At 38.8% G+C, this 27526-nt stretch overlaps 3 protein-coding genes and 3 non-coding genes across 7 annotated transcripts; all 6 read left to right on the top strand.

The window, feature by feature from the left end:
- The first annotated feature begins 122 nt into the window (after positions 1 to 122).
- On the top strand, positions 123 to 5402 carry best4 (bestrophin 4). 2 transcript variants are annotated; one of them, XM_067606484.1, is made up of 10 exons: positions 123 to 1543; positions 1673 to 1861; positions 2491 to 2591; positions 2675 to 2908; positions 3710 to 3864; positions 4038 to 4115; positions 4259 to 4411; positions 4499 to 4579; positions 4664 to 4818; positions 4931 to 5402. In XM_067606484.1, the coding sequence occupies exons 2-10, from the start codon at positions 1710 to 1712 to the stop codon at positions 5208 to 5210; spliced, it is 1389 nt and encodes a 462-aa protein (XP_067462585.1). In that variant the 5' UTR covers positions 123 to 1543; positions 1673 to 1709; the 3' UTR covers positions 5211 to 5402. The 2 variants fall into 2 exon arrangements, with proteins under 2 accessions (XP_067462585.1, XP_067462586.1); XM_067606485.1 differs by lacking the exon at positions 123 to 1543 and having other exon boundaries at positions 1581 to 1861.
- A 1702-nt stretch (positions 5403 to 7104) lies between these two features.
- On the top strand, positions 7105 to 16883 carry hectd3 (HECT domain containing 3). Its single transcript, XM_067606483.1, has 20 exons — positions 7105 to 7228; positions 7579 to 8043; positions 9108 to 9361; positions 9474 to 9609; positions 10863 to 10984; positions 11312 to 11425; positions 11751 to 11833; positions 11940 to 12105; positions 12421 to 12502; positions 13026 to 13208; positions 13301 to 13353; positions 13443 to 13611; positions 13897 to 14010; positions 14108 to 14197; positions 14294 to 14500; positions 14648 to 14777; positions 15944 to 16018; positions 16225 to 16306; positions 16454 to 16525; positions 16658 to 16883. Exons 2-20 carry the CDS (start codon positions 7690 to 7692, stop codon positions 16740 to 16742), a joined length of 2571 nt encoding a protein of 856 aa, XP_067462584.1. The 5' UTR covers positions 7105 to 7228; positions 7579 to 7689; the 3' UTR covers positions 16743 to 16883.
- A 1249-nt stretch (positions 16884 to 18132) lies between these two features.
- rps8a (ribosomal protein S8a) lies at positions 18133 to 23331 on the top strand. Its single transcript, XM_067606482.1, has 6 exons — positions 18133 to 18239; positions 19661 to 19767; positions 20046 to 20145; positions 20405 to 20580; positions 21167 to 21296; positions 23174 to 23331. Exons 1-6 carry the CDS (start codon positions 18236 to 18238, stop codon positions 23281 to 23283), a joined length of 627 nt encoding a protein of 208 aa, XP_067462583.1. The 5' UTR covers positions 18133 to 18235; the 3' UTR covers positions 23284 to 23331.
- On the top strand, positions 19817 to 19925 carry LOC137194890 (small nucleolar RNA SNORD46). Its single transcript, XR_010931032.1, has one exon. It is a non-coding gene; the product is annotated as a small nucleolar RNA SNORD46 (small nucleolar RNA).
- On the top strand, positions 20212 to 20280 carry LOC137194888 (small nucleolar RNA SNORD38). The gene has a single exon (XR_010931031.1). It is a non-coding gene; the product is annotated as a small nucleolar RNA SNORD38 (small nucleolar RNA).
- LOC137194887 (small nucleolar RNA SNORD38) lies at positions 20954 to 21022 on the top strand. Its single transcript, XR_010931030.1, has one exon. It is a non-coding gene; the product is annotated as a small nucleolar RNA SNORD38 (small nucleolar RNA).
- Positions 23332 to 27526: the final 4195 nt, after the last annotated feature.

Below are 27526 nucleotides of genomic sequence, written 5' to 3'. Positions count from 1 at the left end.
AAAGGATGAAATAACATTGATAAACAGCAATAAATATACCATAACAAGTAACAGTCAACAACAGAAATGTGGTAGATTAAAGTTTTTTTTAATAAAAACAATAACAGACGACACTGTTGATCACATTACATCCTTAATTCCAATAAATAGTTTAAAAACACTGACAGAAAGATCAGCTTGCCTACAATTCAAGATATTGGATTTAAAAGTCTGAGAGAAAATTGGTTTTATGTTTGAAAGAATCATGTTCCCATCAGAAGGAGCTTTCACCTGCTCACCTGAAATGACAAAAGATCAAAGACACAAATGACTTCTTAGTACAGATCTACATTAAATTAAATGTTAGTTTTGAACACACATGTCTGTCTGTGTAACCAACTGTCATTGTTTCATTAAGGCTTTTAACAATATCCCAGATAGAAAGTCAATTTTTATACTCTACACATTTCTGTGTGCATAACAAGCACACTGATGTCATCAGTGTGCTTGTTATGCACATTGATAACATCAGTATGCATAACAATCAAACTTATGTCATCAGGACTCAGCTGAGGCTGAAACAATTAGATGATTAATGAATTAGTCGACTAACAGAAAATTAATCTGCAGCTATTTTCCTTTCATATCAGCTTGTCAAATGCAAGAATTTGCTCCTTTTCTTTGTCTAATGTGACACTAAATCAAATATGTTTAAGTTTCGACTGATCAGACAAAAACAGGTAATTTGAAGATTATTTGGGGTTTAGGAAATTGTGCTCGCATTTTGATTTTTTTCTAATTTTTTTTTTACCTTTTATATACTAGAAGATTTACTTAGAAAAGTACACACCTATCAGTTCACTTCCGATCTCTATTGTTTCACAAGACGAAATTCTTTTTGCAGCAAGGCAGCAAAAACATGAAAAACATAAACACAATGAAAACACACAAAGAAAAGTGTCGGTACTGTAGACGCAATGTGGACAACAATAATGTATGTTTGAAGCAAGAAAAACTGCAAGAAGAAGAATAAAGATAAGAAAAATAAAGTGTCAAGCTGTGTGAGGAAGCAAGAAGCAATTGATAACAATAATATATTATATAATCTATAATATATTAGAATTAAGAGCAGTGTTAAATTCATTTTAGATGTCTGCAGAGCCACATCAGCTGTGTGAGGAGACGGAAACTATCAAATCAACTAAAGAATCATCACTGAAAAAATAATCAATATTAACACTGTGGAATTTACTGTAAGCTTTGTAGACGATAGTACAGATTTGGTAACAACACCTGAACTGATGTAATCACCCAAAAGAAGTCCTAAAAACTTTCCATTTGAGGACAAAACACACAATAGTTTACTAAGAGGGTGTTTCCACGTACTCTGTTTTAATAACAGTGGGAGAAAACCTCTTTGACATCATGTTCCCAGATAATAAATTTAAGATGATGAATTGTGACAGCGCAGCAGGGAGGTTTAAATTGAGACCAGGAGGAAGCATTTTTCCTCCCAGGACAGTTTGATTCAACGCAAGTCCAAGTGACACAACCTTCCTCACAGGTAAGACACATCTTTAGATTGTTTTTATGGAAGATAATAAATAAAATATAATAAAATATATGTAGCATGCTTATTGTATCACACATTTCAAAGTGGACTGAGTTCAGATTTATTTGTGATAATTTGCAGGAGTTTTCTGCTCTTCCAACACCACAAAAAGCCAGACATGACAGTTTCTTACACACTTGAGGTGGCCAATGCAAAGTTTGGTGGCTTCTCTAAACTCTTGTTCAGGTGGAAGGGGAGCATCTACAAGCTGCTGTACAAAGACTTCCTGGTGTTTTGTGGGGTGTATCTGTTTTTCAGTGTGTTTTACAGGTAAATAAACTGATTTCATCCTTTAAATTTTCTAGTCTGTCTTAAAACAATATTCAGGTGCCCAAATGAAAAATGAAACTGGTTTTTCTGGTAATTGCTGGTTTTACTGGTCATTAGAAAATCCCTTCATAACGCAAAAATGCATTTAAAAGTTTACCTGAAGCTAATATGAAGCTTCACAATGAGTCCAAATGAGTCAAATCAAGTAGATACCTTTCAATGTTACAGTCTTTTTAGTGTCAAAGTTCCTCTTTTTGTTACTATAATTCCAACGCAGCTCAACAAGGAAACACAAAGAGGGAATTTGATGCTAAAAAGACTGTAAATGTGTCAAATATTCTCTTGATATGACTAACTCAGACTGCTGAAGCCTCATATGAGCTTCAGATCAACTTTTAAAGGTATTTATGCTCAAAATAACTGGACACACTGTGGATTTTGGACCCTATCATTTACATTTAAAGCACATTTGAAGGAGATCTTTTAATAGCCAGTATGGACAGGAGGAATGATTACTGTTGTTTAAAGACACACTTGAAAAATTGTGAAGCCGTCTTTTAATGCTGCTATTTCCCTCGTATGGCTGAGTGTTTATAGCTTTCAGTGGGAAAGTTTTATTTGCTACGCAGGTTCCTCCTCACACCAAGGCAGCAGGATCTGTTTGAGCGTATCGCCCTTTACTGTGACCATTTCACCAACAGCAGCTTCATCCCAGTTTTATTTGTGCTGGGTAAGTCTGACAGAATCTGTTTGACTGTACACAACCTAGATCTAAAGATGAGTCAACATGATAAGTGTTTTTTTGCACTACAGGTTTCTATGTGACTCTGGCCTTTAATCGATGGTGGGGTCAGTACACCAGCTTCCCCCTGCCTGACAACCTGATGATGGTGGTGTCTGGGAACGTTCACGGGGCAGACGAGAGGGGTCGTCTGCTGCGACGCACGCTCATGAGATACGCAAACTTATCTTCAGTGCTTATTCTCCGCTCCATAAGCACAAGAGTTCACAAGCGCTTCCCAACTCTGGAGCACGTTGTGGAGGCTGGTAGGTACAACTCAGTACATTTACTCTGGTGATGTATTTAGTATTAACTCACTCTGACTTCATACATCTCAAATAAAATTATTTAGAGCTGTAGAGATTCGATTAATTGATTAGTTGATTATCAGAAAAATAATCTGCAACTATCTTGATAATCAGTTAATCGTTGGAGTCATTTTAAAAGTAGAAAATGGCAAATATTTCTCAGTTCCAGCTTGTCATGGGTCAGAATTTGCTGCTATTCTTGGTCTTGTGTGATAATAAATTCAATATGTTTGGATTTTGAACACTTTGTTGTACAAATCAAGGCAATTCGATGACATCACGAAACTGTTTTCAGGCATTTAATATAAATTTTCACCATTTTTATTTCTTGTGTGCATTAGTTTCAGTTTTTAGAGCTGTTGTCTTACTATCAGCTTTGAATTGCATTAACCTGTATGAAAGGTGCTACACAAATAAATTTGACTTGGTTAATTGATTGCTGAAATTCAACCATTTGTTATAAAAATCTATCTTAAAGACTTTACAATTGATTATTTTCAAATGTGATCATGACATTTATTTACCTGTTAAAACTTTGAATTCAGCACAGCTTGAATTCTGGGTTTCAGCAGAGTGATATTTTATATTTAAGATAAAATATTATACATCTAAAATTCTCTCAAGTAAATGATTTTGAAATTTCTTCCTCCATTGGCTAAGACGTAGACACTTACTCTACAGGGATTTGTATTTTGAATGTTGTGGAATATTAGTTTCAGCATATTATCTTATCTGATAACTTTATAAAACTCTGTGCAGGATTCATGACGTCTCACGAGCTGAAAAAGTTTGAGTCGCTGCATTCTGACTTCAATAAGTACTGGATGCCTTTGACTTGGTTTACAAATCTGGCGTCCAGAGCAAGAGAGGAGGGTCGAGTGAGGGACGACATAGCTTTGAGACTTCTCATGGATGTGAGTGGTTTGTTTTTCTCAGCAATTAACATAAAAAACATGTAGCTAAATAATTTATTTATCTTACAAATTGGGAAAAAGTGAAAATTCATTCTTAATTCCTGATTTGCATTATGTCGTCCTTAATATGTGTGCATATAATGTATAACTGTATTAAAACCATATTAATGCAGGAGCTTAACAACTACAGAACAAAATGCAGCCTCCTCTTCCACTATGACTGGATAAGCATCCCACTGGTCTACACTCAGGTGGGATCAGCAGTCAAATGTATTTATGATCGACAAAATCTATTTTAACTTCATCTTTATTTTCTCTATCCTTACTTTGAGCTTAAACTTAAGTCATACTTTACCACCTTCAGACAAAATAAATGCAAACTTTATCTGTGCAGGTCGTTACTATAGCAGTTTATTCATATTTTGCCCTTTGCGTGATTGGCCGACAATTCCTGAACCCTGAGAAAGGATACAAGGATCACAAACTGGACATGTACGTCCCTGTTTTCACTCTGCTGCAGTTCTTCTTCTACACTGGATGGCTCAAGGTATGTTGAGGTAAAGTTTTCATCGGTAAAAAGTGATTCTGAGCTTGTCATGAAAGAGTGACTTCATTATGTGTTTCCGCTCTGTAGGTGGGGGAGCTGATTATCAATCCATTTGGTGAGGATGATGATGATTTTGAGACCAACCAGCTGATTGATCGAAACATTCAGGTTGTCCCCCACAAGGCTCCAATCCAATGCAACCATTCTGTCAAACTATGAGTATTTCATTCTTATTGTTTGTCTCTGCTGTAGGTTTCAATGCTGGCGGTGGATGATATGTACCAGAACCTGGCTCCGATTGTGAAGGACAAGCACTGGGCGCAGAGACATTTCTCAATCCCTTATACTGTGTCGACAGCAGCGGAGACTCTCAGACCAGCTTTCAAAGGCTCCACCTTCGACATGAGGTAAACTAATTTGACCTTTGATCATATCTTAGTGTCTTATCCTGCTGCTGCACAAGAACACAATCCAGTAAAATTACAATACTTGACCTTAAAATTTCTGCCATTTTTGCAGGATGAGCGCTGATGATCTAGAGATTCACCAGCCTGCAGACTCTTCTGTAAGAATGAAGTATTTCCCTCTTAAGAGCTCTCTGGGCGATGGGCTTGACGGCCTTCTGCAGAGGGGTAAAGGCGTTCTGCGTGGCGGGAGTCTCCCTTCTCTGATAGACGTCTTATCCCACCCAAATGAGGACGAAGATGTCGATGCTTCTCCTGAGGGGGAAGTCATGTTCTCCAATCATAACGAACAGGAAAAGGTGATCATTAAAGTTGCAGTGGAACCGAACAAGTAAAAAATATACTTCTTCTTGGTACCTGTAATGCAACCACTGTATTGTTTTAAGCAAAGAATGTAAACTTTATGATTACACACAACTGAATTAATTTGTGAATAAAATATGTATATTTGACAATGAGAAAATCTGTTTGTATTTTCCATTTATGAGAATTCTAAATGTATGATCTCAAGTATTAATGCACGACTATATACTAGACCAACTTTATAATAGACCTGAAATTATCATCACTCTACTTTGGTTTGTTTTCTTTTGTCTGTATAATCCAATTAACCACATTGAACAAAGGGAACAAGGGAAATGGAGAGCCTCAGAGTAGAGAAAGAAAAAGAAAGTTGATTCATTGAGTCATAGTGAAACTGAACATGAAAAAGAAACCTACATGGTTGGAATGAAGATTCTGGGTTTGAGAAAAGGTGCCGGATGTAGAGCTTTGTCAGAAAAGCACACTATGGCAAGATGGATTAAGAATGACATAAAACGATCTGGCTTGATAGTGGTGGAGTGTCTGTCAAAGACGCAGATGGGAAAAGCCTTGAAAATCTTGATGTTGGGTTCTGGGATGGATAAGTACCCAGTGGCATATTTCCCGCTCAGCAGGAAGGCTCCAATAAAAGGTGTCGTTGATGGAGTCTCACGCAGAGTGGATGCAAGGAGATTTAAAGAGTATAAAGGGGTGACAGACAGCTATAGAATGAAGAGGGTTGATTAAGTACTTAAATGTGCTCCCTTATAGTGGAGTAATGGCATCCTGAGCAGAGAATGAAGTCACACTCTCTCTGTGTGTGTTGTTATCCAAGCCTCTCTGTTCTTTGTTTTGATAGCTGGTCCAGCCGTGTCCCAGCCTCCATTTTCAGCATGGCAGCCGGGTCAAGTTTCTCATATTACAGCTAAACAGTAAACTAAAATATGTTTCTGAAAACATTTGAGACAGGAAATAGGCAAAGCAGTAACAGAATCTTGATCTATATTCGATCAGCACTGCCTAGTTTGACAGTTTGATCTGAGTTTCGGGAGCTATTGGTCCAGGGCTTTTTTTTCCTTTCTCCCAACTTTATTGAGTAAATGATGCACACATTTGTTTTGGTCTGAGATGCTGGTACTATAGTGTGACATCTAGTAGGGCTGAATGTCGTATATTGCATCTTTAATGAAAAGTATGAGACTAAATCTGTTATGCTTCACTTTGACTTGGATTACTTGCCTGATAGAGTGTCCTTTGACTATGTGTCATACCCAGTAAGGCAGTATGTTCCCAAACCTTTGCTTTGTGTAAGAATTGTAGTTAGTTTCCTTGTTTGTTGGAGTGATTTTGTCACATGTGGTAAATGTGGGGAGAATGATTGTGAAGGACACTGTGAGAAAGATCCAGAGTGTCTTCTTTGCAAAGGGAATCATGCAGCATGGGAGGCTGACTGTCCAAAGAGAGTAAGGGAGGCAGAAATAATCAGGGTTAGATCTAAGAAGAGACCTAAGTATGAGGAAGTAGGTAAGAAATGTTATGATGATTACGAGACAATAAGCTAAGGAGGACAAATCAGTGAGGAAGCATGCCGAGTTTTTCTTTTGTAAGGATCAGGTGAAGTTTTTGGCCTTTTGGCCTTGGTAACTTACTGTACTTCTGGAGTAGAAAGAAAATCTGAGAAAATTGACATAATTGTAAATGCAGCAAAGAAATTTCTGGGTGTTGTGGGAGTTTCTGGAAAAGGTGCAGCAGCTGTTGTCTCAAACACCTGAAAAATAGAGAATTTATAGCAGAGTGGGAAATGAGTGGGAAGGAGTTCTTATTATTTAGTCAGTGGAGATTTTAGTTTAAAACCAGTAGATGGCGGTAACGCGACATTTTGGATGCTTACCGCTACTAAAAATCAGGAAGGAGAAGAAGAAGAACTATTTCTAGTACAAACGACGGAAAGCCGAAAAGGTCAAAACTGTCTTTTTGCGCTTCCGCGTTGTCAGAAATCTACACCGTTAGACAACTGTAACAAACCAAAAACTACTTGTCGGCAGCAAAGGTATGTAAAGTGTTCCTGTTTTTGGACATTACTCTACTTTAACATCCTTAAACTTCTTACTAACGTTGGTACAGTTGTTTTGTGAACGTAGTTATCGCAAACGCCTCAGGATGCACTAAATTAACAACACCTAGCTTGCTTGCTAATGCTAGCTCACTCACTCTTATCGTTGAGAAGGAGCTTTTATCTCTCTGCCAGGTGGCTGATTAGAGCATTTTTTTACCCTTTAGACTACCAACATACCAGAGGAAGGAAGGCTAGAGAGGAAATCAATCGCTGAATAGGATTTGGCTTTTGATTGAAGCGTCGGTTCACAGAGAACATTCGTTTTTGTTGTGTTTGTTTGACAGGAAAACAAAAGGACAGGACGGTGGTGTAATGTCAGCTGACGCCCCCCTGCTGCTGTGCGGCTGACTGTCACCTCCACCACCTCCACCTCCATCATCATCATCATTATCATCATGTCTCTGGGCGACAATCCTCACCTGCTTCTCGGCAGGATCCGGTTCCTGAACAGGTGTATTGAGTGTTTCAGGAGGAGCGAGTCGGTGCCGGAATGTCTGTGTTACGTCCCGAGAGAAGTCTGCTATAAGATCTGCAAGGATTCATCCTCCACCTCTTCTGCATCATCCGGGGCTTCTGCAGGAGGCTCCACGGTCGGGAAGACCCTCGTGTCCGTGTTTGAAAGTCCTCATCAGACGCAACACAGCAAGAAGTCATGCAAGTACAACATTGAACCAAAGAAAGGGACTTGTATCCGGACAACCGGGGAAGAGTACTGTAACAGCCAGGGCCTCTGGGTCAAAATCAATAAGGTAAGAATCGTTACTGCAGTCACATCATCTTAATGCTCAATGATCTTTGTCTACTGTAAACAGAGATTATATACAGCACTGTGCAAACGTTTTAGGCTCTTTAGATGTTTAGATTCTTGTCCATTATGCAGTATCATCAGGAAGGTGTCTGATCGGTGCAAAACTGCATTCTGCAGCAACTAGAGATGTGATTCTGGTGGCACCTGAAAGCTGTTTGGCGTCCTCTTCATCACAGTCTTCCTATATATTATAAATCCATTATAAGTTTGTTATCCTGTTCCATGCTGTATTTCTGTAATTTGTCATTCTTGTTCTATTCTGTATACACAATATCTATTGCATGTCTGCGTGTCCCTCCTCTGTTGCTCTTCCTGAGGTTTCCTCCATTTTTCCCTATATGAGTCAAGAGTCTAAGGACAGAGGATATTGTATTGCAGTACAGATTGTAAAGCCCCCTGAGGCAATTTTAATTTGACAAGTTTACATTATTAATTTCTAATTGACATTGTGGGTGTATGTAATGTGCTGTTTTGTGTAGTTCTGTATTTTGTACGGTGTGTTCTGTGTGTTTTTTCTGTTTTGTACTGTTTGTTGTTGTGCTGTTGTATGTTTTGATTGTGGGGGACTACGGATGCAAATAAGCTTCGAGCTAACTCCGGTGCAGTGCATCTTTAATGTTTAAAACTGCACACTGTCCCAATCAATAAATCAAATGTACAAAGAGGCAGAGGACAACATGAACACAGAACAGCTCTCCTGCCTTCATCAGCAGTTTGGTTTTGTTTGAGCCCACTATAACTTTCATTATATTCTGTGTGCATATTGATTTCATGAAGTTAATTGATAAATAAGAAGTATTCATGTCATTATTTTTGAAAGCATCCTCACTTTACTTTTAGTGCCTAGAACATTTGCACAGTACTGTATATCCCTGCTGTCTTTTCACTTTGTGAATTTCATTTCTGTGAAAGGTGCTATACTAAATAAACTTATTATTGTAAAGCAAATTTTCAGTATTCAGTTTTAATGATTTAAAATATGGTGGGAAAACTGTCTGTGTGCAGGAGCAGCTGGAGGAGCACCGTGCAGGCCAGGAGTTGGAGGAGGGCTGGATCCTGGTGTGTAAGCACACAGAAGGAGGCGACAGGCTGGTGCCGGTGGAGTCACCAGAGACTGTGAGCAGACAGCAGCAGCTCTTCGGCTACGACCACAAACCCTGCAACAGGTGGGAGCAGGTGGTGGACGTGCAGAATGCGCTGTACATCGGCTCCAAACCCAAAATAGCTGAGTGTGATGATGCTGCCGTCCAGAAGCTACGGTGAGTCTGTCTGTTTGACGTCAAATAAGAGTCTCAAGACTTTCTGGGATGTATAGTTTTTTACAGCAGCAGATTGATAACAAGCAAAATAAATCTCTCTCAAAATCTAAAGGTATGTTCCTCCCACCTGGGCGTACGAATGCGACGAGGACCTGGTTCACTACTTCTATGACCACATAGGGAAAGAGGACGAGAATCTGGGAAGTGTGAAGCAGTGTGTGACCAGCATTGATGTTTCTTCGTGTTCGGTGAGTAACATACAGAACTTTATTTTCAAACAGTACTGTGCCACTCAAGTATTTGTATATGTGCTGTTTCTCTGATGTATAAAGTCTAGATGTCTAACTATCAGAATAAAGCTGTGAGTATTACCACCGAGCAAGCATTCAGTCTGTTCACTCTGCTCTCTCACCCTGTAGATATTATAGATTTGACTGGAACAACACATACAGTAGTCAGTCTTTAGTCTATATTTTGTTTATTATAACTTTGTTTTAAATGACAGTGCGTAATGTCAGAGGTGTCGCTTATAGTGATGAACCTACAGAGAATTATCAGCGACTCTGCAGCTCCCCTCGGCTTTACGGAGCTTTATCATGAGTGTCAGCTCATTGTTTAGCTGCCCGGCTGCAACTTTACTGTTTGGGTTCACTCTCAGCGCTCGTTTTCAGCTGCAGCAGGTGGCTGTTTTCAGAGACAAAGCTCTAAAAACGCCCTGTGCACTACCTGCTCAGCAGCAAACAGCAAACAGACACAGTTGGCAACTAGCTGGTGAACATAGTGGAGCATTTAGCAGCTAAAAAGTCAGATATTTCCCTCAGGAGTTGGTAGAGAGCAAAAACAGAGCTTAAGGAGAGAGAATATTGGACTTAAATTAACCAGGTGGACAGAAACACGACTCCAAATGAATGATAATGTTGTTCCATAACTGCTGGATGTGGAAATAAGCAACTGTTTGCTAACAAGTTCAACATATCAGCTTAAAAGGTGAGAATATGTCAATGTTTTGTTCACTTGTTTCTGCTGCCCCCAAGTGGCCAAATAATCAGTTAATGCAGGTTAAAGCATGGATTCACAATTGTTCAGGTTTGTCTTAAAACATTTAGTCAGATGCCCAAATGAACACTGCACACCGACACTAAAAAGACTGTAACATTGAAAGATATTTACTTGAATTGACTAATTGATTGATTGAATGGCCGAAGCTTCATATAAACTTTTAAATACATTTTTGCACAGAAGGAGGACTGTGGATTTTGTCCTCCATCACTTACATTGTAAGTGCATCATGAAGGGATCTTCTAACGGCCAGTATGAACAGGAGTAAAACAAGAAAAACATCTGTCAATGTTCATTTTGGCACCTAACTGTTGTTTTATGACAGACTTGAAAAATTGTGAACCTTTACTTTAATTTGAGGTGTTATGTTCCAGTGTCAGAAAATGTAATTACAAACACACAAATCTGTTATTGAAAAGTATTTTATTTTATTTGCTGATAGGAGGATCCCAGTGGAGGGGCGAGCTGTTTGACGGATGGCGACACAGAAACTTACTGGGAGAGCGACGGCATGCAGGGACAGCACTGGATCCGCCTGCACATGAAGAGAGGCACTGTGGTCAAGTAAGGAGCTTCTCCAGCTTACGTGATGAATAGACTGACAAAAACAAACAGGGAATGAATGACAGCAGCAGTGTAAACCTTCATTAATTACAATCTAAGGCCATGCCTGAATGTCAGCTTTGTATGTTATTAACTTTTATTTGGCTAATTTGGCTTTCATTAGAGTGTGAGAGGGTGCCTGGGGTTTTGTTGTGTGATGTGTTTATTGACTGGAATCACTATGACACGTGTTGAATGTCACTCTTGTTTAGCTTCTCCTTCACACACAAATTTGGAAAAGTAGAAACGCTCTTATCGCCTTTTAACGTGTCTCTCTCTGCTTTCTAGTAAGCTGATATTGACAGTGGACTCGACAGACGACAACTACATGCCCAAGAGAGTCACCGTGTTTGGAGGAGAGGGAGACAACCTGAAGAAGCTGAGTGACGTCACCATTGACGAGTGAGCTTTTTCAAAAATGTTTTTGCCATAAAGACTCATTTGATTATTTTGATGTTTTTATGACTTTTGTCATAAAAACTCTCAGGGTTTGACAGAAATGAGCTTCAGATGACAGTTTAGACGATGCAGACGATAATTCGGGCCGGTATAATGTGCACGGCTGATAAATCTGTTATTTCCTCATGAATGAATAAAATGTCTGACTGTTTTCAGTTTTACTTGTTATTGTGAAGCACGTCTGACTTTGCCCACAGTCAACACCAGGAATTTATTTCAGACTGACTACAGTTTGTTTAGAACCATCTCTGCTCTGTTTTGTCTGCAGCAACCTGATTGGAGAAGTATGTGTGCTGGAAGATATGACATCTCACCTGCCTGTCATCGAGATCCGAATTGAGGAATGTAGAGGTAAGTGGTTTGTATATTTACTCAGATAGTTTCCTTGCCTGCCCAAGTGTCTGCTGTGATATCATAGACTTTAAACTGTGTTTTTCTCTCTCCTGTGCTTTTGCAGATGAGGGGATAGATGTCCGGATCCGAGGATTGAAGATCAAGTCGTCATGTGAACGAGACCTCGGTCTGAATGCTGATGTTTTCCAGTCTTCAAACTTGGTGCGCTACCCTCGTCTGCAGGGCACCCTGCCTGACGTCCTGTACCGCAGGGCGCTGGTCATCCAGAGGTACACCAACGTACATCATACTGCCAGAGATCTCACAGTCACAGGAGATATCAGGGAGATGAATATTTTCCATTAATGTATTCTTTGCATGTGAGACAGAAAATGATTCACTACATTTGTTTAATTTAATGGGAATTAGTTTCTAATCAAGCAGCCATTTGTCTAACAACCAAACTAAATCACAGAAATAAAGAGGCAGAGGCAACACTCAAATATTACAAAATACTTTATACTATAAATATATACTATAAATACTTTTAACCATAATGCCTCAGAGTTTGTGATGGTTAATTTCTTCTGTCTCACTTCTGGCAGGTTCATCTGTCTCCTGGACAGCGTGCTCCCACACTTGGTGCCTGCCTGGGACTACAGCCTGGGAACCTTCAACCAGATCAAAGTGAGTCATCGAGTAGCTTTTATAAAATACAGCGTGGCAATAAGAGGCTGTTATTTACAGTGATTTTAGATTTATGATAAAGATATAAAAAGGGATTGAGTTTGAAATACCCAGAAATATTCAGTTTTTCTTCTGCTAATCTGTATAAATTCAATAATCATATTTATTTTGGGGATTTTTTATTTATTTTTTTGTTTAACCTTTATTTAACCAGGAAAACCTCACTGAGATTAAAAATCTTTTTCAAGAGTGTCTTCACAATGTCTGAGTGAAACACTGCCGTTTCATGAATGAAATTTCAAATACAGTTAAATAAATATTGCATCCTGAAGACAATTTAAGATTATTTAAAACAACTCAACAGCTGTCTGGATAAAAATAATGGATAATGGATAAAAACAGCTATCTTCCCACACATATTAGCTGATACATGCCAATAAACAGTATCAGTAACTTACAATGCAACACTAATAATAACAATCCATTCATCTAATTTACTTGTGTGCTCTTTGGCGCCCTCTAGAGCATAAAGCAGTTCCTGCTGCTGTCCAAGCGTCGCTCGGCCCTCATCACTCAGTGCCTGAAGGACTCGGAGACAAGTAAACCAAACTTCATGCCCCGCCTCTACATCAACAGACGGCTGGCGATGGAGCACAGAGACAACCCCACCCTGGACCCCAGCTGCAAGAACGCCGTGTTCAATCAGGTAATCACACTCACTGACTGACTTAAAGGAGGAAACGTGAGATTTACTTCACTTCAGTGTCGTCTTTATGGTTTTTATTTCTCCCCTTGCAGGTGTATGAAGGTCTAAAGCCATCTGACAAATTTGAGAAGACTTTGGATTACAGGTATGATATATTTTCCTGACTATGGCTATCACCAAAGGGCATTAGAGTCTAGAGAAGTAACTCTTAAATCTCTCCTCTGGGTTTGTCAGGTGGCCTGCTCGCTATGACCAGTGGTGGGAGTGTAAGTTCATTGCAGAGGGAATCATCGACCAGGGTGGTGGATTTCGGGACAGCCTGGCGGACATGTCTGAGGAGCTTTGCCCCAGCTCAGCCGAGTGTCCCATGCCGCTGCCATTCTTCTCCCGAACGTCCAACCAGGTAGTTACTCACCTGCTGTTGTCTGCCTTTACCTGCACACAATCAGGATTAGAATGAATTTGATTAATATGGATTAATAATATCTCAGGGAACGTTTTTTTCCCTAAAACAGGTGTTGGAAAAGGCCAGACTGTTGTAACTTTTGTCTTAAAAAAAAAACAAAAAAACAACTATATAAAATAATTAAAATCACCTTTAACTCTCGCTGTGTTTACATGTGCAGAAGGTTTACTGGGATCCAGTGGTTGTCTTCTTTTCTTAAACTATCTATCGCTGGTTTCTTAGGGTGCGTTAGAGGCCAGAGATTACTACGTCCCCAACCCGTCCTGTAAAGAGTTCCACAAGTATGAATGGATCGGTCAGCTCATGGGAGCCGCTCTCAGAGGGAAAGATTTCCTGGTGAGTGATCCTTACTATCCACCTACTGCAGGCAGTATGAAGTAAGAATAGATTAAGTAAGAATAGATGACTTGAGTTTCTGGGTCTCATCCTGCAGGTCTTGGCTCTTCCTGGGCTGGTGTGGAAGCAGCTGACCGGGGAGGCCGTCAGCTGGGGCAAAGATTTCCCTGCTGTAGACTCTGTGCTGGTGAGGACATACGATACAATACAAGTGGAAATATTATAAAAAGAATAATCTCCTGCACACGTCATTGCTTCAAGGTAAATGTGGATGTGTTGTCAGGTAAACCTGCTGGACGCCATGGAGAACATGGACCAAGAGACGTTTGAGTTCAGGTTTGGCGAGGAGCTGGTGTACACCACCCTGCTGAGCGACGGACAGATGGTGGAGCTCATCCCCGGCGGCAGTAATGTCGCCGTCCGCTACGAGGACCGCAGGGAGTTCATCCGCCTGGTGCAGAAGGCTCGGCTGGAGGAGGGCAAGCAGCAGGTGGGGCTTCAATAGTGTTACATAATTTTTCTCTTTTCTCACCTGTGCATTCATCCTCACGTCTAGTGTGGGTTGGATTTCTGTTTTTTTTTTTATTTCTCCAGTTGCATTAATTCTTCAACATAATCCATCTGTTGTTTGTTACAGATTGCAGCCATACAGGCAGGGCTGCTGAAGGTGGTTCCTCAGGCGGTGCTGGACCTGCTCACCTGGCAGGAAGTGGAAAAGAAAGTTTGTGGAGACCCTGAGATCACTGTGGAAGCCCTAAAGCGACTCAGTGAGTGTCCAGCTTTGAGTTTTAGCTAAGCCTCTTTGACAATAAGCGCACATTTTTCCTGCAGTAGCTGAAGAGATGATGTTATGTTTGTGTTTTGCACACAATGTACATGAAATATCACCAGCAGGGGATGAATTAAAGGAATAGTTTGACATTTTAGGAAATGCACACATCAGTTCATTTGTTTTCTGAGAGTTAGATGAGAATACCTCCTTCATGTCTGTATAGTAAATATGAGGCTACAGCTAGCAGCAGGTTAGCTTAGCTTAGCATAAAGACTGGAATCCAAACAACTAGCCTGGTCAAAGTAAAGTCTAAATTCTCCTCACTAATTAACACGTTATATGTTGTATATGTTTGTTTAATTCATACAAAAACCAAAATGTTAAGACAACAATTGTCTGTTTTTTGTTTTTAAGGGGCTATATGCCAGGCTAGCTGTTTCCAGTCTTTATGCTAAGCTAACCGGCTGCTGGTGGTGGCTTCATGTTTACCGTACAGATGTAGGCATCGTATCAATCTTCTTATCAAAGTCTAAGCAAGAAAATTAATGAGAGCATTTCCCCAAAATTTTAAGCTTTTCCTGCAAAAAGTTTATTCCAATTTATTACAACTTGAGTCTTAGTTTTGCCGTTTTTTTGTTTCCATCAGTTACAATAAGGTTATAATTGTGTGAGATCAGAGAACACAGTGGCATCACTACACTGATCAAAAAGGATGTTAACAAATTACACCGATTATCTAAACCACTTTTATTTGGAAGTAAAACCAAAGTAAAGTCAAAAAGACCAAAAGAACCAGAATTGCCTTTTGAAGGGCGGGTTCACAATTTTTCAAGTCTGTCTTAAAACAACAGGCAGGTGCCCAAATGAACATGGAAGTAGGTTTTTCTTGCCATAATCTACAAGTTGTCATCTATGCAAAAATGTATTTAAAATTTATCTGAAGCTAAGATGAAGCTTCAGAGTCCAAATGAATCAAATCACGTAGATATCTTTCAACATTACAGTCTTTTTAGTGCCAAAGTTCTTCTTTTTGTTACTATACTTCCACCGCGGCTCAACAGGGAAAGTGAAGTAAATCCCCAGTAGAAACTTGATTGCAGGTCGTCAGTTAAATACTGTATTAAGGACTCAGCATCATTAATGTTTCGATCTCTCCACCAGCTCGCTATGAGGACCTGGAACAAAGTGACGTTAGAGTGCAGTACCTGTGGGAAGCACTGACCAACTTCACCAACGGTCAGTTAACGCAACATTTTACAGCACACGTCCACTTAGTTGAATGTCTTTTACAGCATGTCCCATGAACAACACATATTGTATCCGTCTGTCTTGCTGTGTCTGTTGATACTTTGTCACCAAGAACGCATCACAAATGTTTATATCTCACATCTCATAAATGCAAAGGTGTTGACTAAGAATGACTTTTGATTTCCTGCTTTCAGAGGATCGTAGCAGGTTTCTGAGGTTTGTAACCGGCAGAAGTCGTCTTCCTGCACCTATCTACGTCTTTCCTGACAAACAAGGGTGAGTGCGAGTGCATACATAAAAGAAATGATTACAGAAAAATTACCGTTTGCTATTGATGGCGAAATATCTGATTTAGAAGACATAAAACGGAACATTTTGGTGTTCATTTCACTATTTTAAAATGTTGTCTATCTCCTGGTGTAGCTCTGAAACAACAGACGCACTTCCACAGTCCTCCACATGCTCCAGTACTCTTTATTTACCCAACTATCCAAGGTATATATGCAGAATCATACACATGTATTTATCTGTATCTGAGACAATAACTTATTTTCTTACATTGAAGTTAATGTTACACTGATGGCGTCATATCTCATCCTTTACTCTTGTTTATTTTCTGTCCTGCAGTGCTAAAGTTTGTGAGGAGAAGCTGCGTTACGCTGCTTATAACTGTGTGGCCATCGATACAGACATGAGCCCCTGGGAAGAGTGATCTCTCTGCTGCTTCACTGAATGACCTCTGCACACTTTACAAGTCACCTCTGAATGGAGAAATCTTGCCAAGTTCATCACCATATCTACAGAAATGCCAATAACTCACAGCTGTATATAATAAAGAACTATATGTAAATGACTTCTGGGTTTTTATTCATGACCTCTGGTGTTTGTCGAATGAATCATTAAACAAAGTTACAGCAGGGTTGTCGATGTCATTGTAAGACGATGTCTGTCATTTGGCAAAGTTTCTTTATTTGCTCTACAAATCAAACAGGAAGTATTATGGAAAAAAATAGCATTTTTGGAGCTCATTGTGCATGACAACTGAGCAGAAACATTGTGTGTTATTGTATCAGATGTACTTCTGGAGGCTCTAGGAGTAGCAGTCTAACCATTTCATAAACATCAAATTCACACACAGAGCAATAATGCACAAAACAAATGTTTATTTTTAGTCGAGTGTAACATTTAGCATATTAAACCAGATTTCTAATAAGACAAAGTACTGAGCAGAGTCTCACAAGATCTTGCAAGTGACTCAAACTGAGGAACTGTAATTAAACCATCTTGTTAACAACAGGTAAATATGATAAAGTAATATTAAAGTAATAAATGAAGATAAAATTGAGTGAAAGTTCATTCATTCCCTTAGAAAATATACTTCTTACCACAACTATCGAGTCACTTTTTCAGGATTTAAAAAAAAATATATACATATATATACACAGTTATGTAAGAAGTATTAAGATCCTTTACTTAAGTAAAAGTACCAATACAGCAATGTAAAAATACTCCATTACAAGTAAAAGTCCTGCATGAAAAATCCTACTTCCTACTAGTAAAAGTACATAAGTATTAGCAGTGGTTCAGTGGTTCCCAACCTAGGGGTCGGGCCTTGCCAAAGGGTCATCAGATAAATCTGAGGGGTCGTGAGATGATTAATGGGAGAGGAAAGAAGAAAAAACAAAGTTCTGATACACAAATCTGTTTTCAGTTTTTGGAATTGGATTGGATTGAATCAATGTACTGTTTGACTTCCTTTGTGAAAACCAAGGGGTTAGGCTGTACCTTTTATACAGTCTATGGGCTACACCTGTAAATGTTATGAATATGAAATTAAGCCAATAAAATTAAAATATTTGTAATTTATAGCTGGCAATACCATTTAGTTTAGTTTAGTTATATGCTAGTATTCCAAACAGCACGTTTCCAAAAATACTATAATATTTTCATCAATATGGCGGCTGATATAGATACAAACGTTGTTCTAAAAGAGTCTCACAAAAGAGCAGCACCAACATTAGTGAACAGCAGTCTGAATACTTATTTCACTACTGATGGAAACATAAATGGGTCATTATAAGGATTTAAAACGAAACCTCACCCGGAGAGAATATCGTTCGCTGCGTCGTGAGTTCTCGCGAGAACACGTAGCTTCAAACCTCCCCATGAGCCTCTGCGGTTCCTCTTTCTAGCCGGCGCCTGAGAATGGGTACGTGTTTTCATGCTCGGGTCGGAGGGAGAATCCGTGTCCATCTGATGTTTTAAAGAAGGATTATTCCAATCATGGTTTGCTATATTGAATCTAAATGTCCACTAAATAGATGAAGCTTTAACTTTGGTGTCTGCAGCCAGTTGATTTTATTTTAATCAAGTAAATTTCCGATGGATGTCTGAAATGCTCCAAGATGGCTTCCTTCGTTGGCCGCGTAGTTAGCCGCTGATGCTCAAATGTGCTTGAAAACTGAACGTTTTAGTCCTCTGTGAGGCTTTAGGAGTTTATAGAGAGATGCTTCGCTGTGTGCTGAACATTTCACACGTTTTTAAGACTATTTTCAGCTTGTTTGAACAGTTGTAGGAGCGTCTGCTAGCATTAGCAGTAGCTTGGTCGTGTTCATGTCATGCTGCTGCACGGAAACACTTCACAGGTCTTTGAGTGAATTTAGCTCAGTTTACCTTGAAGTTGTGGTTGAAAGCAAGCTATTAAAATTGTATATTAGCTCCTTGAAGTGCATACTGGTTAGAAAAGGTGATAGAATAATGTTAAGATCTCCAAATGGCTAAAAAGGTGGCCATCATTCTATGCTAGTCTTTCACATTGTCACATGTACACCGTTTGGGTAGACGAGGATTAAAAGCACAAAATGCCCAGATTGGTGCTTTTATCCATTAGTAAGGTATTGAAATTGTATTTTAACAACTGAGTTTCATGTTGGCTAGACAAAAAGTGATTTTTCTGATGTCAAGATGTCGAAATGGCTTTTAACGGATTATTCGAATTAAGTCTTTAATCATTTTTTGTGATATATCGGATCATTTGAATATTTATTGAAATGAAGCCATGTGAGAAGTTGAGAGGGAACATTTCTGTCAGATCTTCACTGGAAAAGTAATTACAGTATTGCTGCTCCTGTTTTTATTATTGAGGTATTAAAATTGTACAATTGAGGTTCATACTGGCTAGAAAAGGTGATTTTTCTGATGTCAATGGCTGTAAAAGTTAGTCTGCTGTGATCGTCTTGATATTGTCACATGGTCATTGTTGGGATAGTTGAGATCAGGGTTAAAAGCACAAAAGTGCATCATGTTCTTTACCCAGTTAAAGTGGACATTAGGGACCTGTAGCAAATTGTTGCTTTTGGTTTGATAATACATTTTAAGTGTAAATTTGTTAATTGGGATATTAGGAAGGTCGAGCACAGAGTAGTTTAATCTTTTCCAACATACAGCTGTGTTAAGCCATGAAGGGAACTCTTGCTTGAGTGACATGATGAAGCTTTTTAAGCGGAATCCAAATAAATCATGCGGACAACCTACCTTGGAGAACTGATTGCTCAAGCAAAGAAATTCACTTGTTAATATCCTGCGATGTGTCCATCAGTCTAACTTTTTTCCCTGTTTCACTTTTTCCAGGTATCTCAAGGGACAACTGGCATAAACGCCGCAAGACCGGCGGTAAACGCAAGCCCTACCACAAGAAGAGAAAGTATGAGCTTGGGCGCCCACCTGCAAACACAAAGGTAAATGTAAATCACTCGCTACCTGTTGAAACTGGGTTCAATGTGATGTGGCGTGGGTGATGAAAACTTGACCTTAGGTAGGTCTTTTTTTGAGCTGTTTTGGTTCAAAGCTTTGGACCTACCAATGTTAGGACTTGTCATAGTTACACTGACACGCTTTAATGCATGTTAATAGAACTGATCTTTATTTTCCCTATCAGAGTACAGTTCATACATGAGTGACCTGAATCAGATACATTAATTATCACAGCACTAATACAAAATGCCTTTTTCTTTAGATCGGACCTCGTCGTATCCACACGGTGAGGGTCCGCGGTGGCAACAAGAAGTACCGTGCTCTGAGATTGGACGTTGGTAACTTCTCTTGGGGCTCTGAGTGTAAGTTTCTCTGAAAAAACTCTTAAATTTCATGGGACACTTGAGTCCTTTCATGTGGTGCACATCTTTCAGTGAGGATAACTTTGTCCAGTTCTGCTACTGAATGAAAGTGATGCTATATACGACTCTGAGAAAGACCTGTTAGCCACACTGACTATGTTTGGAAATGTTAATGATGCATTTCATCAATGTGGTGGTTGTTAGCAGATCAGAAGTGAGGTCTTCTTTTTCTAATTTATGCTTGATTTTGTGTACACAGGCTGCACACGCAAGACCAGGATCATTGATGTGGTCTACAATGCCTCCAACAACGAGCTGGTCAGAACCAAGACCTTGGTGAAGAACTGCATCGTCCTCGTCGACAGCCTTCCATACAGGCAGTGGTACGAGGCCCACTACGCCACTCCTCTGGGACGCAAGAAGGGAGCCAAGCTGGTATGCTGGAAATGTTTCATCTAAAATCTTATAAATTGGTGTTAAATATTATAGTGGTACATAAATTTATGTTTTGGCAGTGTGTTTGCACAGATACTATGATGCTGCAATGATAGCTGTCAGGTTTAAAATGTTAGAGTGCATACATTAGAGGATGCTGGTCTTGAGGTATAATGTAGAGAAAGTGCTGCAGGTCAAGTTTTAGGACAAAAGCAGATTCTATTAGAATTTGTTACATGCAGTGTAAAATTAGACACTTTGGCTGAGGGTTTTAAGAATGGTCTTTGATTTAAATACGACCCTTTTCTCAGCACAGTGAGAGCACAAGATGATAAATGATGATTTTTGCTAAGTGTCTGGTTTGGTGCATGTCTTTCCATGAAGATAACTTTGTCCAGTTCTGCTACTGAATGGAAGTGATGATAATTAAGACTCTGAGAAAGACAAGTTGCCTATACTGACACATGTTTCAGTGTTAAATACACTTAAATAAGAAGAAATCCATACCCCCCCCAATATTAGCTTGTTTACTCTTCTAAGTGTTTTTATGTCTGTCTAATGAGACTTGTTCCTTCTTCTGCTGTAGACTCCTGAGGAGGAAGAGGTTCTGAACAAGAAGAGGTCAAAGAGGACCCAGAAGAAGTACGATGAGCGTAAAAAGACAGCCAAGATCAGCCCCCTCCTGGAGGAGCAGTTCCAGCAGGGAAAACTGCTCGGTGAGTCCCAACATGTGCAGTGTTTTACTGTCGTAGCTCTACGTTATGGCTGAGTTCAGAATGACGTTTAATTACTAACGACATCAGTGGTGCATCTATTGAAAGACTTGACCGCTGCTTTAAAAACTTGTTATTTTTACTGTCAAGTCAATTTCTAATCCACCTCAGTGCTTCAGGCATGCAAGCATCGGTTACATGCATCTTCAATAGGACTGCAAATGATTTTCTTTATCGATTTAATCTACAGATTTTCTCAATTAATCATTTGGTCTATTAAATGGTCTATTCAAATGTCTTTTTCCCCCTCTCTATTCAAAAATCTAAAATCCAAAGATATTTAGTTTAATATGTCAAGATTAAATGAAAAATACCTTTTTAACCCTTTTACATCACATCTCCAGTCTTATTGTGCGCCTATAAAAGAATATATGTCAAAAATAGAATAAAATCAATTTATTTGTATTCTTATATCAAAATCCAATCATGTTTTCCCCCCTATAAAACAAAGTTCATTCATTATGAAACGCCCACTTTTCAAGGTTCAAATCAAATTCCACCTAATGTTACATCCACCTGTCTGTCCTGTTTCACTTGGAAATGCATCACAATATGGAAGCTAAATACTCTGGAAATGCTGTTTCATCTAGACTTTTAAAAATGACTCAAGTCATTATTTAGTTATCAAAATAGTTTCCATTGACTAATTGTTGCAGCTCTAGTCTTATATTAACTTGGATACTTGGGTTATTTTTTAGTGTTTATTATACCTGGCAAACAGTATTTTAGTCTCATGCAAATCTGCCTTTTCTTTTTTTGATAAATAAGTAGTAGTGTAAAACCTACAACTTCTAATTTGTTAAATGCAAATTTCCACTCGTCATTGATACTTTGAAGTAAATTTGACATTCCTGTAGGATAAATCTGTTGGTCCTGGGTATTGAAATTTGGGAAGTGAAATAGCAACACTGAACCCTTTTAATTACAACCAAAGTAGTCATCTGCCCAGTGGCCATGAGATGAGACTGGTTTTACTGGAAGCTTTCGTATGTGAATGTATAACAGTGGTGAAGCGAGGCGTTCACGGAAAAGGAGCATTTGTGCTTTTTATTATGCAGCCGACACCGGAGACATTATGTTTTCAGGTTGTCCATCCGTTTGTCCCATTCTCATGAATTTGAGGCGTCTCAGAACGCCTGGAGGGAATTTCTTCAAATTTGGCACAAATGTCCACTTGGACTCAAGGATGAACTGGTCAGAATTTGGTCACAGATCACTGACCTCACAAAACACGTTTTGGTGATAACTAAAAAATTATGCTAATTAAGTTTCACCAAAATATCTAATAGGATAAAATCATGAATTGATCTTTTTTTAATATCCAAAAGGTCAAACTTCACTTACTACATAATGTTCTGCAAAAACACTTTTCCGGCCATTATTCGACGTCATAACTCAGGAACAGAAGAGAAGTTTGTGACCATGACCAGATACTGAATTGGTGACACTAATCTTGGTTCTCACCTTGAAACTGTAGTGATTGTTGAGATGATCTGTGCTGCCGGGTTGAAGGATTTGTAGCTTCTTTGCAGCAACATCCATATCTGAAGCTTTGTCTACTGTCTCGTCCACATTAAGAGACTTAAACTGAAAATTCTGACTGAAAGAACCTAAAAAAATCCTGCCAACTTTCCTTTTTCCTCCACTGAAGATTTAGATCTTAAATTATTCATCTCCATTGAGATTGTGACGATGTTTAATTGTACGGTTCTGTAACTCAAGCTGACATGACGCTCCGAGATTATTTGACTGCACTCTTGTTTATTCGAGACAGTTTTTATCCACCTTCTCTAATCCTGTTCGCCTCTCTCCTCCCGCAGCTTGCATCGCCTCCAGACCCGGCCAGTGCGGCAGAGCAGACGGCTACGTCCTGGAGGGCAAGGAGCTCGAGTTCTACCTGAGGAAGATCAAGGCCAAGAAAGGCAAATAGATGTACAGCTGTTTGATACGTCAATAAAATCCAAATGTCCCACAACTATCTGCTGTCACTGCTTTACTCTTTATTTTATTGCTACAGTGAAAGTTCAAACAAATGGAAATAAACATTTCCCTGTCAGGGATGATATTTAACTCAATAGCAGTACCACAATATTGCAAGTAAAAGTTCAATATTTTACTTCAGTCATAGTAAGAAATATCAGCTAAATGTACAAAAGTATTGTACTGGTTAGCAGAATAGTTTCACAGTAGTATACACACTACATTGTAAATTATACTATGAATAAAACTGCCTCAACATAAGATGTTGAGGTGGAGATAAATTTAGCTCTTTTTGGTCTCATCTACAGTACAGGATCATATTGTATAAATGATTGAAGGTTGTGAATGTTAAATCATAAGTCAGGTGTCCATATGAACAGAGAGGTTTTCCTCGCTGTAATCATTCCTCATATTCATACTGGATATTAAAAGATCCCCTTCAAATGTGCTTTCAATGTAAGTGATGGAGGCCAAAATCCACAGTGTGTCCACACACTCATTTATGTGCAAAAATGCATTTAAAAGTTAATCTGAAGCTTTTATGAGGCTTCAGCAGTCTGAGTTAGTCATATCAAGTGGATATCTGACACATTTACAGTCTTTTTAGCACCAAATTCCCTCTTTGTGTTTCCCTTTTGAGCTGCAGTGGAAGTATAGTATCAAAAAGAGGGACTTTGGCACTAAAAAGACTAAAGTTGAAAGATATCTACTTGATTTATAGTAATAAATAATAAATACATTTTTGCATAGGAGGACTGTGGGTTTTGGACCCCATCACTTACATTGTAAGCACATTATGAAGGAATCTAATGGTCAGTATGAACAGGACGAATGATTACAGCAGAAAAAACCTGTTTCAATGTTCATTTGGGCTCCTGACTGTTGTTTTAAGACAAACCTGAAAAATTGTGAGCCTGTCCTTTAAGTGTTGGACACATACATCTTTTCTCTGAACTTCAGAAGTTTCAAGTAGCAGAAACTACTACAACTGTGAGCCTCAAAACTAAGCAGTGCTATTTAGTTATTTTACACCACTGCAGATTACGCTCATCTATAACAAAAGCAAGGGTGATTTAGCTCCTAAAAGTGGACCAACCCCATCCTTCTGGGGTTGACCACATTCTCCATTTTCCTGGACGTGTTAATCAATTAACAAATATGGAACAGTTATGTGATAGATGTCGGCAGTTTAAAAAGAAACTGCATTTCAGTAGAATTAACTTTAGAAGTAATGAATTGATTGTCTAAAACCTGTCAGACATCTCGTAGCTGTCAACATGTTGAGGTGTATAATTCTAGTTTAGGAGCAGATTATCTGAAGAGTTTTCACTTTGTTATACACACATTATGGTGCAAATTACTGAATCTAAAACAGAATCAACACTATTGAAGAGTATTTAAATAAAAGGAAGTTAACTCCAGTTTTCAGTTGCTCTCAATCAACACTCAGGGCCAAGAATATGCATGTAGGAAGATAAACAAATGAACTGGGATCCACAAACTGCATTTCAGTAACTTTCCGTTAAATCAGTTAAATGTGAATTTATAAATTTGCATCACTAAATTATAATACCAACTAATAAGGTGTTTCCTGCAGTATTACTTGTTCTTGTGGTCCTGTGCAGGTGGATGGGCTCTGTGTCATAATCTAGTTTGAAGACCTTTAGTGTGTGTTGTGCCCATATGGTCCATGATCTTAAATGATTCTAAACGAAGATGAATGTTTGAGCTTCACTTCACTGCTTCACAAAGTGATTTATTGGGTGTCACAATTTTACCACCTTAGTGGGCCAGTATGGGCTGAGATGGAGCAGGCTTCATGTAGTTCAGTGTCTTTAACATCTAAAACCTGACAAACCTCACTGTGACTAGCACAATGAAAATATGGTCTAGTTTCAGGTCTCACTTGAAGTATAAACTGCTTCTACTGTCTGTTACAGCCAAAGCTCTATTTCCATCTTCTCATCAAGAGTCTTTCAAGACAATAATTTCATCCCTCTTGAAAAAAATTACACAACAGTTTGATAAACCACACTCCCATTTCTACAGGTTCAGGTATGTAATTTAGTTCAAAAGCTCTTTGTTCCCTTCTCTTCTCCACCAACATGTGGTTAGCTACCACAACTGACCTGAAAAAGGGCGATTTCACTGTATTTTTCCCATCCAGACCACATCAGACCAGGTATATTTAGATTTGTCAAATCTGGACTCTCAAATCACTGTTTTAATTAGTCTCTTGAGTCTCTTTGTTAATCTAGTCCAGGTTTGACAAGTCTAAGTATAGTGGTTTGGATGGGAAAATACAGTTAAATCGCCTTTTTTGTGTGTTTTAATAAACAGACACCCAGTGCCCAGCTGATACAGAGCATAATACCAATGGATGTATAATAAGATCTATAATACATCCATGGTAATACTCTGCAGTGTTTCTGAGCTCATACTTACAATTACTCTGCTAGAATTTAAAACATTAGGTTGTAGGTTATAAACTTCTCACATGGTTTCATTTCAATAAATGTTCAAATGATCCGAAATATCGGATCATTTGAAAGATGAAAAATCAAATCAAATCAAAATCAAAGATTAGAGAAGTCATTTTACTGTAGTTTTGGAGGAAATTAAAGGGAAAGTCACCCAAAAAGTCAAATTATCTATTATTAGAGAGAATCTTCCTTTATATTTGGATGCTAATAAAAACTTTTCCTTTAGAGGTTTGCTGAAAATGTCAGTTGAATCATGTTTAATGTGACCCTGAATAAGACTTTATGAAATATGAAATCAGTTTACTGTACAGTTGTGGAGACAATTAAAGGGAAAGTCACCTCATTAGTCAAAAACTAAGAGATAATTCCTTCAAGTTTGAATTCTTTTAAAAATGTTTCCTTACTAGGTTTGCAAAAAAATTCAACTGAATAGTGACCTTGACTAAGACCATATAAAATTTAAAGTAATTTTAGTATAAAGTTTTTGAAAAAATAAAGGGAAAGTCAGAAAGACTGAATATTTCTTCACATTTGAATGCTCACAAAGACCTTTTCTCTCATGAGGTTTGCAGGAAATTTAATTGGAAATCTGTTGAACGTGACCTCGACTAAGACCACATCAAATTTCAGGTAATTTTAAAGTTTTGAAAATTAGAGTGAAAGTCACCTTGAATGTTAAAACATCTGTTGTAAGAGAATATTTCTCATTTGAACACTCATAAAAACGTTTTCTTATGAAGTTTTTCTGGAAATTTAAATGGAATTTATCATAGCTGGTGTCGTCATTTGTTGTTGTAGCAGATAATTTTTTTGTGTATCATATAACCTTGAAGTTAAAAACTGGTAACTGGCGGGTCCCAAAGGTCCTCATTGAAACAGGTTTGCTGTAATTTGATTGATTGCAAATTTGTTTGGGGAATATGCATCACTAAAGCAAAATATCACCTCAATTGATAAGGGCCTCATGCATTATCTATTAGGCTACCTGCCTTGTCTACCTACATAGAGTAGTCCTGGTTAAATACATTGTATTTAAGATGACTTGAAATAAGTGCTTCAACCGCAGGAAAATACTGTACAGTCTGAAATTGGCAATTTTCAAATAAAATCCTTGCTTCAAGTGTTTTGGTTATTCAATATTTACTTGCTAGTGACCAGTTTGCTGCATGGTTCTGGGAGAAACTGGAGCACCCGGAGCAAACCCAATGCAAAACACTGGCCTGCTAACCCTGCACTTCCCTGCTGCCCCCCTTTTTGCTAGATGAGGTTGGAGCCCAATAAGCAGTTAGGGATCCCCATGAAAGATCTCATTGAAGTGCCAGGTAGGGTACTGTACCTGGCACTTCAATGAGATCGAGGCCCTGAGTGAATTGTGGGACCTGACCTCAGTGGGTAGGCCCATTTAACCGTCATCTTCTCTGCTCAGCATCTCGCTGTTCGCTGCCAAGATTGTGATATCTGACGATGTCCTCGAATATGAGTGTAGCATCGCCCCTGGCAGTCAGCACAGTGAGTCCTTTGCAGATCGCACAGCGAATGAACGCGATAAACAGGAAGCACACAAAGAAGATCTGTATCAGCAGTATGCAGCTCAACCGAAATGTCTGCTTAACGCCCTTCATACCATGTGGCACTACAGAAATAACAGCTGCAGTCCCGACTCTTGTCATGGAGCATGCAGCGTTTTGTGCCTTAGGAGTAGCAGTAATG

The sequence above is a fragment of the Thunnus thynnus genome, chromosome 12 (genome assembly GCF_963924715.1).
Source record: "Thunnus thynnus chromosome 12, fThuThy2.1, whole genome shotgun sequence".
Lineage (NCBI taxonomy): Eukaryota > Metazoa > Chordata > Actinopteri > Scombriformes > Scombridae > Thunnus > Thunnus thynnus.
Note: the sequence above shows the minus strand (reverse complement) of the source record. Positions and strands in the feature narration are given on the sequence as shown.

Coding starts and splice junctions, on each gene's coding strand:
- rps8a (XM_067606482.1), top strand. Junction 20,146..20,404: donor CTTCTCTTGGGGCTCTGAGT/GTAAGTTTCTCT, acceptor TTGTGTACACAG/GCTGCACACGCAAGACCAGG. Junction 21,297..23,173: donor CCAGCAGGGAAAACTGCTCG/GTGAGTCCCAAC, acceptor CTCCTCCCGCAG/CTTGCATCGCCTCCAGACCC.
- hectd3 (XM_067606483.1), top strand. CDS start 7,690: ATGTCTCTGGGCGACAATCCTCACCTGCTTCTCGGCAGGATCCGGTTC. Junction 13,612..13,896: donor TCTCCCGAACGTCCAACCAG/GTAGTTACTCAC, acceptor CTGGTTTCTTAG/GGTGCGTTAGAGGCCAGAGA. Junction 16,307..16,453: donor GTCTTTCCTGACAAACAAGG/GTGAGTGCGAGT, acceptor CTCCTGGTGTAG/CTCTGAAACAACAGACGCAC.
- best4 (XM_067606484.1), top strand. CDS start 1,710: ATGACAGTTTCTTACACACTTGAGGTGGCCAATGCAAAGTTTGGTGGC. Junction 4,412..4,498: donor TCTACACTGGATGGCTCAAG/GTATGTTGAGGT, acceptor TCCGCTCTGTAG/GTGGGGGAGCTGATTATCAA. Junction 4,819..4,930: donor GGCTCCACCTTCGACATGAG/GTAAACTAATTT, acceptor CCATTTTTGCAG/GATGAGCGCTGATGATCTAG.